The 16,695-nt window shown below is 50.8% G+C and overlaps 1 protein-coding gene across 8 annotated transcripts in view; it reads left to right on the forward strand.

The window, feature by feature from the left end:
- Positions 1 to 16,695, forward strand: part of ZMYM2 (zinc finger MYM-type containing 2) — a 196,336-nt gene that overhangs the window by 102,090 nt on the left and 77,551 nt on the right. For all 8 annotated transcript variants that reach the window (XM_074985173.1, XM_074985237.1, XM_074985228.1 and 5 more), the window contains one exon: positions 15,455 to 15,571. In XM_074985173.1, the coding sequence (XP_074841274.1) occupies positions 15,455 to 15,571 (117 nt within the window). The remainder of the gene's footprint in view (positions 1 to 15,454; positions 15,572 to 16,695) is intronic.

Here is a 16,695-nt window from a genome sequence, read left to right on the forward strand (position 1 = left end):
CAGCCTTCAGAGCGGCGTCCAGTCAAGCGCCGGAACTGGCGACACCACTGCAAGCGGCACAGATCCCCGCAGCGCCAACAGTGCAGGGCCAGCAGGCACGCAGCCTGCAGGCACCGGAGGAGGCTATCCGCACGGCACCGCAGCTAAGTGTGCCAAGCACGGTGCCGACAGTGGGGCCGAGATCCCCAGCAGGGGAGGGGAAAGGCAGCAGCAAAAACCCGGCACCGCAGCCCTTCCCTGTACAGGGCTGCAGGGCTGTTTTCAACAAGCCCTCCCCTTATGCTGTGCACACCAACCAGAAGACATGGGTCTCCCCCAGCCTACCCAGAGCCGCCTCCTCCATTCCTCTAACCAGTGTCACCATGGCTCGGGCCACCTTCGCCTTTTCTGGGATTTGACCCCCTGGAGTACTATCACAAACCAGTTTCACCATTGTCTCAGTCATCGAGAAGATCTTGCTCTCCCAGACATAGGGGTATGCAGCTCGAGAGTGGTCCAGGTCTCCACCCCAGGAACCGTGCCCGTGCTGCCATGGTCGCCCTTACCATGCTGGGCATAGACACCACAGGCATACACCCAGGGGCAGGTCCCCCCCAACCGTCCAATATCTCCGTGGGCACTCACGGACGGGGACGGAAACACAGTTGTCTCAGGGGGAGTTGATTTTGGAACCCCGAGATTTTCCCTCGCAAGCCTCTAGCGAGAGGGTGTACCACCGACAGCAGGACCCTGAGAGTTCGAAGGAGGCTTACCCTAGTGGTTCTTCCTTGTCCTGCCCTGATGAGGCTACGGCCCCCGGGGATGTTGCTCCCCCGGACGACCTCAAACAGTTTCAGGAGCTGGTTAAAAGGGTGGCTTTCACGCAAGGCATCCAAACAGCAGAGGTGCAGGAGAAGCACTACAAGCTCCTCAAAAACCTGAGACCTCCAGCCTCATCCAAAATCGCTATCCCGCTCGATGAAGCAATCATGGAGTCGGCCACCACCATATGGCAGACCCCGGCTTCCGCTCCACCTATAAACAAGAGAGCGGATAAGAAATACTTCGTCCTGGCGAAGGGCATGGAGTTCCTGTTTAGTGACCCACAACCAAATTCACTGGTGGTAGAATCGTCTCAGCAGAGATCAAAGACTTCCCAGTACAAAGCAGGGGGCACAGACAGATGCCAAGAAGCTAGAGCTATTCAGCAGAAAGGTATATTCCTCCTCCACCCTGCTGTTGAGAATGGCAAATTGTGCAGCACATCTAGTGAACCATAATTTCAACAATTACTCCAGGCTTACTTCTCTCATGGATTCGCTTCTGGAAAATAGGAAGCCGGTGCTGAAGGCCATTGTGCAAGAGGGCTATGCAGCTTCGAGGACGGGAGCCCAGATCGCCCTGGACGTAGCGGACACGGTGGCACGCTCAATGGCTACGGCAGTGCTCATGCGCAGGGAATCCTGGCTGCAGACATCGGGTACCCCGAGGGATCTGCAGGCAAAAATTGTTGATCTCCCCTTCAACACGCAGAAGTTGTTTGCAGAGTCAACTGATTTGGTCCTTCACTCCAGTAAGGACTCAAGAGCTACACTCAGAACCCTGGATATTTATACCCCTCCATACAGAAAGAAAAAGTATTACCCTCAACAAAGGCGATACCCGTACCAACCTCAGCGTGCTCAGTACCAACGGGGCTACGACCAAGGGCAACATCAACAGCAGCAACAGTATAGAACTCCTAGGCGACGTTCCCAACAGAGCTGTGCATCCTCGGGGCAGGCCCAAAGGCAACAAGTTTGACAGACAGGTCGAGGGCTGCACCATTACTACCATCGTGCAATGCCATCCCCAACTAATGTTCCATCATCGCCTCCGACTGTTCCACTCACAATGGCAAAAGATCACCACAGACAAATGGGTACTGGAGATCATAGCGACGGGTTACGCGATCCCCTTCCAGTCGCTCCCACCTCCAAAACCTCCGCCCAGGCCTCATCTCAGGGATGCTTCCCACGAGGCAAAACTCAAGCAGGAGGTGGACCATCTTATGTTCATAGGGGTGGTGGAAAGAGCACCGGAGCGACTCCAGGGGAAAGGGTTTCATTCACGATACTTCCTCACAGAGATGAAAACAGGAGGCTGGAGGCCCATCTTAGATCTTCGAGGCCTCAACCGGTACTTGTGCAAACAGCGTTTTCGGATGATCAGTCGCCTCTATACTCACGGCACTGGACGATGGAGGTTGGTTTGCAGCCGTCGACTTACACGATGCGTATTTTCATATAATGATCCACCCGGCACACAGACGCTTTCTCCGTTTTATGGTTGGCAAAGATCATTTCCAATACAAGGTCCTGCCGTTCAGCCTCTCCTCGGCCCCCAGAGTCTTTACCAAAACCCTGGCAGTGGTGTCAGCCTACCTGCACAGACAGGGAGTATTTATATTTCCATATCTGGACTACTGCCTACTGAAAGGGGCCTCGAAGGCAGAGGTACTACGCATGATACGCGTAACAGCAAACACGTTTTCTTCGCTGGGCCTGGTCATCAACCTCGCGAAGTCAAAGACCGACCCCACACAAGACATAGAGTTCATAGGGGCACGTATAAACTCTATTACAGCAAGGGTCTATCTACCCGACGCCTGCTTTCACGCCATCGGTTTCCTGGTGCAAGTCATTACATACAGCCCCACGGTGCCGGTCTTAATGTGCTTGCAGCTGCTAGGCCACGTGGCAGCGGCAGCGTTCATGGTACAGAACGCCAGATTGCATATGTGCAGCCTGCAACATTGGCTGGCGAGCGTCTACAAGCCGGCGTCCCACACTGTCCACAGGGTGGTGTCACCCACGATAGAGGTGCGCAGATCCCTGCAATGGTGGGTAAACCCCAAGAATATGCTAACAGGGGTACACTTTCACCAACCACAAATCTCTATTTTTCTTACTACCGACGCTTCCCACATAGGGTGGGGAGCACACATCAGCGACAAGGTAACACAAGGACTGTGGTCCCCTACGGAACAGTCACTGCATATAAATACACTGGAGCTCAGAGCAGTGTCAACGCCTGCAAACACTTTCGAGACCACATACAAGGCAAAGTAGTCGGGATCAATACAGACAATACCTCCACCATGTTTTATATAAATCGACAAGGAGGAGCTTGATCCCATGCCCTATGTGCAGAAGCAGTCCGGCTGTGGAACTGGTGCATCGCCAACAATATAACGTTGAAGGCCTCGTACTTACCAGGCGCTCACAATGTGAAGGCAGACCAGCTGAGCAGGCGCTTTGCACTCATGCACGAATGGCAGATCCGCTCCGATCTGCTACGACTGATCTTTCATACATGGGGGTTTCCCCAGATAGACCTGTTTGCCACCCAGCACAACAAGAAGTGCCCCCCATACTGCTCCAGGGCAGGACTGGGGCGGTGGTCCTTGGGGGACGCATTCGCGATTTCGTGGAAGGGCCCCCTGCTTTATGTGTTTCCCCCCACAGTGCTCATCCACAAGGTCTTGCAGAAAGCCAGGGGGGAGAGAGCCCGCATGATCCTAGTAGTCCCAACGTGGGATCGACAGCAATGGTTCCCCTTGCTTCTGCGCATGTCGGACCGCCCACCGCTTCCCCTTCCGGCGGCGCTGGACCTGCTCACACAGGCCCAGGGATCCATAGTGCATCCACACCCTCAAGGCCTGCGCCTACAAGCATGGTTAATCCATGGCTCAGCTCACTAGAGAGTACATGTACGGAGGGAGTACAACAAGTCCTGGAGAGTAGCAGAAGGACCTCCACCAGGAAGACTTACAAGCAGAAATGGACTCGATTCACTGCATGGTGTTCTGTCAAGCAGTTAGCTCCCCTTGATGTGCCTGTACCCGTAATACTAGAATACTTACTGGACCTCAAAAGAGGCGGGCTCTCCCTATCCTCGCTGAAGGTCCACTTCGCCGCTATATCGGCTTTTCGGCATGAAGAGGAAGGGCCCACGGTGTTTGCCCATCCTATTGTTACCAGGTTCCTGAAGGGGCTGGTAAACCTGTACCCCCCTCGGAAACTGCTTCCACCATCGTGGAACTTGGACCTAGTGCTCAGCGCGCTAACGGGCCCACCCTTTGAACCCTTAGCCACAGTTCCCCTGCGTCTCCTTACGATAAAAACAACCTTCCTCCTTGCAATCACGTCAGCTCGCAGGGTGAGCGAGCTTGCAGCAGTCATGGCAATGCCACCCTGCACAGTATTCTCAAAGGAGGCGGTAACCTTATGGCTGCACCCAGCCTTTGTTCCGAAAGTTTCTTCAGAGTTCCAACTTAACGAACCTATAGTTTTACCCTCGTTTTACCTGAAGCCTCACAGCTCCGGCAAGGAGGCACGCCTACATCTCCTGGACATGAGGAGGACGTTGGCCTTCTACATAGACAGAACTAAGTCCTTCCGAAAAACGGACAGACTCCTAGTCTCTCTCACTCCCAGGTCAAAAGGAGAGGGTGTCTCCTCACCGAGAATCTCGAAGCACATTGTGTCCTGTATAAAAATGTGCTACAAACTTCGAAAGACTCCTTTACTGGCCCCGCCTAGGGCTCACTCTACCAGGGCGGTGGTGGCATCAACAGCCTTTTTCAAGGGCATCGCGTTAAAAGACATCTGTAGAGCGGTGACCTGGTCTTCCTATGACACCTTCGCCAAGCATTATGCCCTACACCAGGTATTCCAAGAGGATACCCGCCTCTTGACAGCGGTCCTTTCGGGGGCAAGCTGCACATAAACTGATTACCCACCTCCTTACTTGGGTTACTGCTGGGTAGTCACCTATCGTGGAGCACCCACGGGGATACGAGGAAGAAAGAGAAGTTACTCACCGTAGTAACGATGGTTCTTCGAGATGTGTCCCCGTGGGTGCTCCACCACCCGCCCATCCTCCCCGCTTCAGATCTCTGTTTGGTGTTTTTCAGGAGCATCCGAGGCGGTTGGTCAAGGAACTGGCGGGGACCAGATCGCGCACGTGGCCGGGGGCGCGCAAGGGAGCGGCGCGCGCCGGCACATGCGCGGTCTGGTAGAAACTGCTGGAAAGTTTCCGATCTGTGGCGCCGGGGCGAGCCCGACACCTATTGTGGAGCACCCACGGGGACACATCTCGAAGAACCATCGTTACTATGGTGAGTAACTTCTCTTTCTTGTTCGAGTGGTCCCCGTGGGTGCTCCACAGTAGGTGTCGGGCTCGCCCCCGTGCCGCAGATCAGAAAATTTCCAGCAGTCTCCGTCGGGTCGCATGCGCGCCAATCCTTCGCGCGCTTTCGGTCACGTGCGCGATCTGGTCCCCGCCAGTTCCTTCTCAACCGCCAACGGCTGCAGACGGAATCCGCTCTGGCTCCAATGCCTGAGACAGAGAAAACTGTGTTTATTACTGTTAATGGTTATTAGTTGATAGTTTGTTTAACACTGTTGAAGCTGTTCTGTTAGATGCATATATAGTAATTAAAAAAAAAAAAAAGAAAAAGAGAGGGGAAGAAAAGGGGGAGAAGAGAGGACAGAGGCAGCCGCCTTAGGTGGTCCGCTATCCTAAGGGCCGCGAACGCTATCTGTTCCACAACTGATTAGCTGCTAAGTGCCCTATTAACGTTCAAAGACTTAAACGCCTGGGCAGAGATGTCTTCGCCGGGGTTTAAGAAATGTGAGTCATGGTGCGAGGCCATGCCTGCCTCAGATGGGCACAGCAAGTGCATTCGTTGCCTCGGGGAGACCCACGTTCCACAAAAGTGTCCTCACTGCTCTAAGCTTACAGCCAGAGCCAGAAAGGACAGGGAAATGAGGCTGAAGATGATTTTATTTGATAAGGCCCTCCAACCTGAACCGTCAGAGAAGCCCCATGAAGAGGGGCCGTCAGGGTTGCACAAGAGGAAGGCAGCTTCCCTAACCTCCTCTGTGCAAAAGAAAAAGAAGCTCTCCCCAGCTTGATCCTTGCTGGTAACATCCGCGAGCAGGACGAGCGGAGCACAGGGCCCTGACCCGCTGGCTGCTCATAGCGGGAAGATGGCAGCACACATAGCTGTGCACGGGCTCCAACCATTAAGCAGTTGGCACCGAGGGCTCCGCAGGCGCCGGAATCGGCAGCACCGACGGCACTAGAGCAAGGGTACCCAGCACGGGATCCAACGGTGCTGGAGGAAGCTACCCGCACATCACCGTGCATAGCGTCACCGAGCACGGCACCGACAATGGTGCCGAGGTCCCCAGCACTGGAGGGGGTGGCACCTGCTCCTCAAGGACGGAGGAAAGCAAAAGCCAAAACCCGGCACCGTAGCCCATCTCCGGACGTCATTGCATTGCCATTATCGCCTAGCTCCCCCACCCACCCCCTGAGATACACAAATCACACCAGTCAGCAACTCCAGCAGCCTGCTTCAGACCTCCATCCCCGTTTCTTCAACCACCATCCCCCTGGCTTAGGCAGCCTTCACCAATCTCCAGTACGGATCCCGATGAATACTATCACAGAACATCTCCGCCATTGTCAACGTGATCACGGAGGTAACACTCGTCTAGGCACCATGTGTGCACATTCCAATCGTGGTCCAGATCTCCATCACCGGGCCTTTGCCCCTGTTGTCATGGCCGTCCTTACCATCCTGAACACCGGTACAGGGTGTCCAGACCCGGGGTAGATCCCCACCCGCAGCTCACCAACACCCCTTCATACAGTCTCACTCTGTGAGAGGAACACAGCTTTCCCAGGTGGAAATTGGTCCAGAGGCCCTGGACCTTCCTTCAGAACCCTTAAAAGAGCAAGCATATGAACAAATTCAGGAACCAGAGGAATTAGAGGAGGTATATCATAGCGACGCCTCTTCATCCTCCCCAGATGAGGCGGTTGTCCCCTGGGGTATCTCCCCCCCCGGACGACCTTAAGCAATTCCAAGAGCTCTTCAAGAGGGTAGCACACACACAGGACATTCAAATAGCAGAGGTGCAGGAGAAACATCATAAACTCCTAAAAGATTTGAGACCCCCGGCTTCATCCAAGATCGCCATCCCACTAGATGAAGTGATTATGGAACCAGCCACCAACATATGGCAGACTGCGGCCTCCATCCCACCTACAAATAAGAATAGTAACAGAGAGGAAGCCGTGCTAGTCTATACACTGTCAAAACAGAAAGCAGTCAGGTAGCACTTTAAAGACTCGCAAAATAGTTTATTAGGTGAGCTTTCATGGGACAGACCCACTTTTTCAGACTATAGCTGGTCTGGCTATGGTCTGAAGAATGGGTCTGTCCCACGACAGCTCACCTAATAAACTATTTTGCTAGTCTTTAAAGTGCGACTTGACTGCTTTTTTCTACAAATAAGAGGGCGGATAAGAAATACTTTGTTCCAGCCAAGGGCATGGAATTCCTGTTTAGCCACCCCCAGCCAAATTCCTTGGTGGTTGAATCATCACAGCATAGATCCAAGATACCCCAGTATAAATCAGGAGGATCAGATAAAGATGCGCGGAAATTAGACCTGTTCGGCAGGAAGGTCTACTCCTCCTCTACCGTATTACTGAGAATGGCAAACTATGTGGCACACCTGTCAAACCACAACTTCAACAATTACTCCAGACTTACCTCGGTCATGGATTTCCTTCCAGAGGACAAGAAACCGGTGCTGAAGGCGATCGTCCAGGAGGGCTACGCGGCCTCACGAACAGGAGTTCAGATTGCCCTGGATGTGGTGGACACGGCAGCACGCTCCACAGCCACAGCAGTGGTAATGCGTAGGGAATCGTGGCTCCAGACGTCCGGTATTCCCAGAGATCTGCAAACAAAAATCATAGATCTTCTGTTTGATAAACAAAAGTTATTCGCAGATTCAACTACACTCCGACACTCCAGCAAGGACTCAAGAGCCACACTTAGGACCCTAGGCGTATATACCCCCCCCCACCGTACAGGAGGAAGAAGTTTTACCCCCAACAAAGGCGCTACGCTTATCAACCACAGCGTGCACAATATCAACGGGGCTATGACCAAGGGCGCCACCAACAGCAGCAACCATATAGGGCCCCCAGACGACGTCCCCAGCAGGGTCGCGCACCCTCTGGGCAAGCCCTGAGAGAGCAAGTTTGACGGGTATGTCGAGGACTGCAATATCAAGACCATCTCTCAATGCTAATCTCAGCACATGTTCCACCATCAGCTCAAACCGTTCTATTCTCAATGGCAGAACATCACGACAGACAAATGGGTACTGGAAATAATAGCCACGGGGTACACAATCCCCTTCCAATCACTACCGCTACCGAAACCTCCCACCCAGTCCTTCCTCAAGGACCCCTCTCAAGAGACAAGGTTAAAACAGGAGGTAGACCATCCCATGTTTAGAGGGGCGGTGGAGAGAGTACCAGAACAATTCCAAGGGAAAGGTTTCTACTCACGATACTTCCTAACAGAGAAGAAGACAGGAAGCTGGAGGCCAATCCTGGACTTACGAGCCCTCAACCGACACGTGCGCAAACAGCATTTCAGGATGACTACAATTGCCTCCATAATCACGGCACTGGGCGATGGAGACTGGTTTGCAGCCCTCGACTTACAAGATGTGTACTTTCATATAAGAATCCACCTGGCACACAGACATTATCTCCGCTTCAAAGTAGGCAGGGAGCATTTTCAATACGGAGTTCTTCTGTTCAGTCTCTCTTCGGTGCCCAGAGTTTTTACCAAAACGCTGGCGGTAGTATCAGCTTACCTACACAGGCAGGGTGTGTTCATTTTTCCGTACCTGGACGACTGCCTACTGAAAGGGGTCTCAAAGGCAGAGGTCCTACGCATGATACACATCACTACAAACACATTCGCCTCGCTGGGCCTAGTTATCAACCTCTTGAAATCAAAGATCGAGCCCACGCAAAATATAGAGTTCATAGGGGCACGCATAGACTCTATTACATCAAGAGTGTACCTGCCTGATGCCCATTTCCGTACCATCAAATCCTTGGTACAAGTAATGACATACAGCCCCACAGTGGCAATCCTAACATGTCTACAACTGTTGGGGCACATGGCGACCACCATGTTTGTGGTACAAAATGCCAGGCTACATATGCGAAGCCTGCAGCATTGGTTGGCGAGCGTTTACAGACCAATAGTCATACCATCCACAGGGCAGTATCGACCACAATGGAGGTGCGAAGATCGCTGGCATGGTGGGCAGATCCCAAGAACTTGCTAGTAGGGGTGCCCTTCCACCAACCACAAATTGCGATTTTTCTTAAAACGCGTGCATCCCACATAGAATGGGGAGTGCACATCGGCAACAAAGTAACTCAGGGGCTATGGTCCCCCGTGGGAAAGACATTGCACATAAACATACTAGAACTCAGAGCAGTGTTCAATGCGTTCACACTCTTTCGAAAATACCTGCACGGCAAAGTAGTCGGGATCAATACCGACAACACCTCCACAATGTTTTATATCAATCGACAAAGAGGGGCCAGATCCCGTGCGCTATGTGCGGAGGCAGTCTGGTTGTGGAACTGGTGCATTGTCAACAGTAGAACGCTAAAAGCCTCATACTTACCCAGTGCCTGCAACGTGAAGGGGACCAATTAAGCAGATGCTTTGCGCTCACGCACGAGTGGCAGATCCGTTCCGATCTGCTCCGACAAGTATTTCACAAATGGGTGTTTCGCCAAATTGATTTGTTTGCCACTCACAACAAGAAATGCCCCCAGTACTGCTCCAGAGCAGGCATAGGTCAGGGATCCTTGGGGGATGCCTTCATGGTTCCATGGAAGGGCCCTCTACTCTATGCGTTCCCTCCCACAACACTCATCCACAAGGCTCTAGAGAAAGCCAGAAGGGAGAGAGCACACATAATACTTATAGTCCCAACCTGGGACCGACAGCAATGGTTTCCTCTGCTTCTGTGCATGTCATGCCGCCCGCCACTCCCGCTACTGGTAGTACTGCACCTTCTCATGCAGGCTTAGGGGTCCATAGTGCACCCACATCCTCAAGGACTCCACCTACAGGCGTGGCTAATCCATGGCTCAGCACCTGAGAGGGCACATGTTTTACTCCCTCCGAACAAGTCTTGGAGTGCAGTCGAAGGACTTCCACCAGAAGGACTTATGCGCAGAAGTGGAAATGATTTATCTTCTGGTGCTCTTCCAAGCAGTTAGGTTCTCTGGACGTCCCTATAACTGTAATTCTAGAATACCTGCTGGAGCTAAAACGAGACGGACTCTCCCTATCCTCACTAAAGGTCCATCTCGCAGCTATATCAGCGTTTCAACACAAATAGGAAAGGCCAACCATATTTGCCTATCCTATTGTCACACGGTTTCTAAAGGGGCTGGCAAACCTGTACTCCCCTTGGAAACCACTATCACCGTCATGGAGTTTGGACTTGGTCCTCCACACGCTGTCGGGACCACCCTTTGAACCATTGGCCACGGTACCCCTCTGGTTACTTACCATGAAGACAACCTTCCTTCTCGCGATTACGTCAGCCCACAGGGTGAGCGAACTTGCAGCAATAATGGCAACGCCGCCCTGCACAGTATTCTCAAAGGAAGAGGTGATCTTACGATTACACCCAGCCTTCGTTCCAAAGGTTTCCTCAGAGTTCCACGTTAACGAACCAATAGTATTACCCTTGTTTTATCCTAAGCCTCACAACTCCAGCAAGGAGGCGCGGCTGCACCTACTAGATGTGAGGAGGGTGTTGGTCTTTTATATAGACAGAACTAAGCCCTTCTGGAAAACGGACAGACTCCTGGTGTGTCTCGCACGCAGGTCGAAAGGGAAAGGCCTATCCTCACAAAGAATTTCAAATCACATTGTATCCTGCATAAGACTGTGTTATGAGCTCTGTAAGACCCTTCTGCTAGTTCCGCCCAGGGCTCACTCTACCAGAGCGATGGCGGCATCGACGGCCTTCTTCAAAGGAGTAGCATTAAAAGACATCTGCAGAGCGGCGACTTGGTCATCTTACGACACCTTCGCCAAGCATTATGCCATGCACCGGGTGTTCGATGAGGATACACGCCTATCTACAGCAGTCCTTTCAAGGGCAAGCTGCACATAAATCGGGTACCCACCTCCATCTTTGGGGTCACTGCTGGGTAGTCACCTACTGTGGAACACCCACGGGGACCACTCGAAGAAGAAAGAGAAGTTACTGACTTGTGTATTAACGATGGTTCTTTGAGATGTGTCGCCATGGGTGCTCCACTACCCATCCATTCCTCCCCAATTCGGAGCTCCGTTTGGTGTTTTTCAGGAGCATCCGGGGTGGTTGGCAGGGACCGGATCGTGCACGTGACTGAAGGCACGCGAAGGACCGGCGCGCATGGGCACATGCGCGACCCGATGGAGACTGCTGGAAATTTTCCGATCTGCGATGCCGGGGCAAGCCCGACACCTGCTGTGGAGCACCCATGGGGACACATCTCAAAGAACCATCATTACTACACAAGTGAGTAACTTCTCTTTGTAGTTAGAGTTAGCAGTTTTTCTTTGTTTCTACAAAATTCTCCAAGCTTTTCTACCCTTGTGGGGTTTTTTTGTTGTTGGGTTTTTTTTAAGTTCATCATTGTTAAACCTCTGTATCACTCTTCTCCCCATGCTGGGCTCCCCTGAATTCAAACGCTGTCTCTCCTGCAGGGATGTTACACCCACCTATATTGTCCTGAATTAAGTGTTTAGGGGAGGCACAACAAACTCAGAAATGCCCCCGTTGTTTCAGTCTCACTGCTAAGGCTTGTTGGGACAGAGCCATCAGGCTGAAGACCTTCATCTAGGAGAGGTCCTTGCAGCTGCTATCCTGTAAGCCACAGATTGATCCTAAGTTGGGACCTGATGCTAGAGGTATCAACAATAAATGTTCCTCTACCCCCTTCGAGAAGCCGACTGCAAAAACCCATGCTGTCATTGGCACGAGACATGGCACCAAAGAACTCTGTGCTGGTTCACTACTCCACTTAAACATAGCACCAGATTTGGCACTGAGGAAATCACCTTGCCCTCCTGTGCTCATTTAGTGCTGGACATGGCACTGAGCCATCTTGCTGGCTTGCTCTATTGCATCGGTGCACGTGGCACCGAGGAGGTCCTTACCTACTCGACGTCCCATGTTCGTTCAGCATCGGCTGTAGTACCATCAGTTTCTTCATGGCACAGATCTCCTTCTCTGCTGCCTTCTCCTTGTTCTTCGCACCATTTCATTCTCTCCCAGGGACTTGGTGCCAGATCACCTCCTCCAAGTGAGGAAGGCTTGGTCCAGTACAGCACCTTTTCTTCTCAGCATTCAAGCCCCATGCATTCCATACAGCATTGGGATGAGGTTCCTGTCATTCTTTCCTTCCCGCCTCCACCTCCTCCCTGGTTCTCCCATCCCTATCCATATCCACCACTGCACTATTCTGGTCGATGTGCTTCATGGGAGTCCTGCTGTTCCAGGAAACAACACCACATGGTGCACTCCACTACATCCAGGGATCCCCCCTGCCTTCCCTCAGCCCACTACATCAGCCACAAACCCCCCAACACATGGGCTTGGAAGACTCTTTGAGAAGATGAGGACAGATCCCCAGTATGCAATTTCTCTTCTTCCCCGGGTGATGCTGTCATCTTCATCGTGCCTCCTCCAAATGACAGCAAAATATTTCAAGAACTCTTCAAAAGAGTTGTTTTAGCTCAGGACAAGGACCTCCCAGGAGGTTCAGGAAAAGCAGTACAGTCTGCTGCATACTCTTCAGCCACATAACTCCTCCAGGAGCCTATGGACAATGCCACCAGGGACCCCATGGACATCATCTGGCAGTGCTGGCTTCCATCGCTCCCACAAATAAATAAGCTGACAAAAATACTTTATCTTCTCGGGGGGTATGGACTTGCTTTTTGTAAACCCACCTCTGAGCTCGCTTGTGGTGGATGCTGTATGGCATAGATCGAAGCAGCCTACATTTAAATTTATGCCCCATGATAAAAAGATGGACATCATGTGGAGGAAAGCATACTCTTTGGTACACTTCTCTGAGTGGTGAACCATGCTGCTACACTTGCTGATTTACAACCATTCCAACTATTCCAAGTTGCAGGAGTTTGTCCAGTACCTCCCTGAACTACAGCAGCCTCTCCTCCTTAATGTCGTCCAGGAGGGACATGTTGTTTCACGTATGGTGCTTCAGTCAGCCATGGACGTGGCCAACACTGCAGCCAGGGTCACTACTTCTGCCATCGTGTGAAGAACCTCATGGCTTCAGTCTTTCGATGTCCCCAGGCAGCTTCAGAAAAGGTCTAGGATCTTCTGTTTGACAAAACCAATCTGCTTGCAGAAAATCTAATGAGCTCCTTCACTGTATGCAGGATTCCCAGGCGACTTTGAGGGGTATATATTCCCCTCCCTTTAAGCAGGCAAGGAATTCCACATATCACAAACCCAGGGAGCGAGCAGTACAGGCAGCAACAGTCCTTTAATTACAGGCAGAAACACTGGCCTCAAAAGCACAATCCACAACTGCATCAACAACATCAGGCCTCCGTGCTCAACCATCTGCCTCAAAACTGCAGTTTTGAGATTTTGTTCGAGATTCCAGAAGATCTTCCCACTCCAGTTTTATTATCTGCAGGTCACCCACAGTTCCACTATGGCCTCCGCTCTTTCTTCCACCAGTAAGCCAGCATAACATCAGACAAATAGGTGTTGGAACTCATCACCCAGGGATAGTTGATCCCTTATACGTCACTTCCTCCTACCTGCCCTCCTACTCCATCCCTCTTCACACAACATTATGCTCTTTCGCTTCTTTGCAAGTGGGATAGGCAACTCTGTCAACTGTGGTCGTGACAGGGCTCCAAACCTGTCTTCATGGATTATTACTTTATAGTCACCCAGAGTGGAGCACCCACAGGGACACTACTCGAAAAAGAGGAAGTTACTCACCTTGCGCAGTAAAGATGGCTTTTCAAGATGTGTGTCCCCATGGGCAGTCGACTGCCCTCCCTCCTTCCCCTGCTTTGGAGCCCCTTGCTTTACTAGCATGGGTAGAAAGGAAATGGAGGGGTCTGCCGCATGCATGCCAAAAGCACAAGGAGGTGCTACGGTGCATGCATAGCACAGGAAACTACTGCTAATAATGAATCTCTGATAGCTGATGTGAGGACGTGCCAACTCCCAGAGTGGAGCACCCACAGGGACACACATCTCGCAGAATCATCGTTCCTGCATGAGATGAGTAAATTCTTCTTATCCCAAACACTTGTTGGTTTCCTACTTTGTAAAAGTAAAGTCTTAAAAAAACATTTTACAGACTGACTCTCCTGTCTGTTTGCCTTTAGGGAAAGGCTGTTAAGAAGGTAGGTGTGAGGAAGCTAAGTGCTATCTCATGTTTCTTCAGTTTTCTGAGATCACTTCAGAGTGAGGTTCTGGCCTGACTGCAGCACAGAGAATATTGCCAGCTTAGTTGGTGATTGATCTAGTGATATGCAGAGGTTGATGATGTTTATAATGGGTCTCTAAGACCAATGGAAAGCTACAGCTCTTAAAGAATGGATTTTTTCTTCTAAGTGGCTTTAGATGCATGAAATATTTTATACCAGTTCTTCAGCTGTGATGCTGGCTTTTTGTACACCTCCAGATGGAATTCAAGGTGTCTCTTTTAATCTGAAAGCCCCAGATAGCTTGATATCTGGTTACCTGAGCTAGTGTCTCTTTTTGCCATATCTGCTGATTCCATTGGAACACAACTTGTATTCCCAGTATTTTTTGGGAACTGGATACAGGGTATTCGATGTAGATAGCCCTCTACTCTTGCCTTTATTTTCTCATTTCATCTGCTAGAATCCAAGTTTGACCGTTTAAGATATGATACATTCTCTCCAGTCTCAGGTCTTTGCTTCAGGGCAAGACAGATCTGCCTTTTTTTTTATTTTTTGAAGGGGGAGTTATTTAAACATATTACTTTATCTGATTCCTTTCTTACAAAACCCCTGATATAAGCATTGTTGTAGGTGGGAATTATGTTTATTATAAGGTACATGTCTGTGATTAGTTGCATCAACTGATCAGTGACTTGGGGAGGGAGGGGTGTACATCAGCTTTATATGTACATGTAAGGAGAAAGCCTAAATAGCTCCTGGATATTAAGTGCAGTAGATTGAAGAATATGGGAAACAAGACTGAAGATCAACAGAGGTTAAGCAAATGTATTACAACAAGAGCAAGAGTGGGAAATTATGAATATGAGGGAAAAGTCCTGTAAAGCCAGTGGAGGAGAATGAATGTCAAGTCTGTGGAGAGAATGTATCTAAAGTGTAAAGACTTATCTATTATTCATTCTACAAGGAAAGCTTTAAATAATATTAAAAACCCATGTTATCATTTAAGCAATATAACTTTAATGAAACATATTTTAAGTAAGAAATATATGAATTTGTAGAAAACACTTTCTACAATGATGTGTGTATTTTTATATTTTGTAGACTCTTGGTGTTCAGTCTTCAACCAATGGCCAGTTTGTTTCTCCAAGTGACATTCAGCTGAAATGCAATTATTGCAAAAATTCCTTTTGTTCAAAGCCAGAAATACTGGAATGGGAGGTAAGTTCCTTGATAATAGTGAAGCAGAAGTAGAGAGTGGATACTTGTGCTTGCCAAATAGGTTGCCTGCAAAGGGTTCTTTAAACCTATATGTTATTTAAGTGTGTGTTTTTAATAGTGGGGAAGACTTTAAAAGTTTGAAAAACTTTTCTTTTTAATATTTTAATTGGGAAAAATTGGGTATTAGGTTAAACCTATAACTAAGAGATTCTTCTTCGAGTGTCCCCGTGGGTGCTCCACATTAGGTGTCGGGCTCGCCCGGCGCCGCAGATCGGATCTTCCAAGCAGTTTCTGCCGGACCGCGCATGCGCCGGTGCGCGCCGCTCCCCCGCGCGCTCCCGGCCATGTGCGCGATCCGGTCCCCGCCAGTTCCTCTTAACCGCCGTCGGCTGCAGACGGAATCCAACTAGGCTAAGGCCAAGTAGTGTATTCAATGGCTTTATCTGTTTTTTCTTAAAGTTTTTTCAGGCACTTAGGCTACTATAAGCTAGCCGTTTGTTATTTTGTAAAAAAAAAAAAAAAAAAAAAAAAAAACAACAACGAACAAGCTAGGAGAGGGACAGCTCAGCCAGTCCCAGTAACAAGCGCCGGAGGCCAGGAGCTAGGGCTATCAGCCCTCCGGCTAAGGCAGACCATCGGACGGGGAAAACGGCACAAAGAAGGTGCTAAGTACCCACTTAAAAACACAAAGACTCACCAACAATATCCTCTTCAGGCTTTAAAAAAAAAAAAAAAAAAAAAAATGCTGCTTCTTGACAAGGCCCTCCAGCCAGAAGTGCCGGAGCGGCCGCAGCAGGAGGGACCCTCCGGGGCCCTTAAAAGGAAAGCTGCCTCCCTCACTCCATCAGCGCAGAAACGGAGGAAAGTATCTCCAGCCCGATCCCTGCCGGCAGCAACAGCGAGCGGGACGGGAGGAGCAAGCAGCCCCCAGCCGCAGCAACAGCTGATCGGCGGCGGCACGGAGAGCCACGTGGAAGCGGCTCAGCCTCCAATACTCAGCCAGCCGCCCCGCACCGCAGGCAGGGCGGCGGCTAAGCAAACGCCGGTACTGGCGGCACCGCAGGCAGCGGCACCGACCCCCGGGGAACCGGCGGTGCAGAGCACGCAGGCACGCAGCCTGCCGG

This window comes from Carettochelys insculpta, chromosome 1 (genome assembly GCF_033958435.1).
Source record: "Carettochelys insculpta isolate YL-2023 chromosome 1, ASM3395843v1, whole genome shotgun sequence".
Lineage (NCBI taxonomy): Eukaryota > Metazoa > Chordata > Testudines > Carettochelyidae > Carettochelys > Carettochelys insculpta.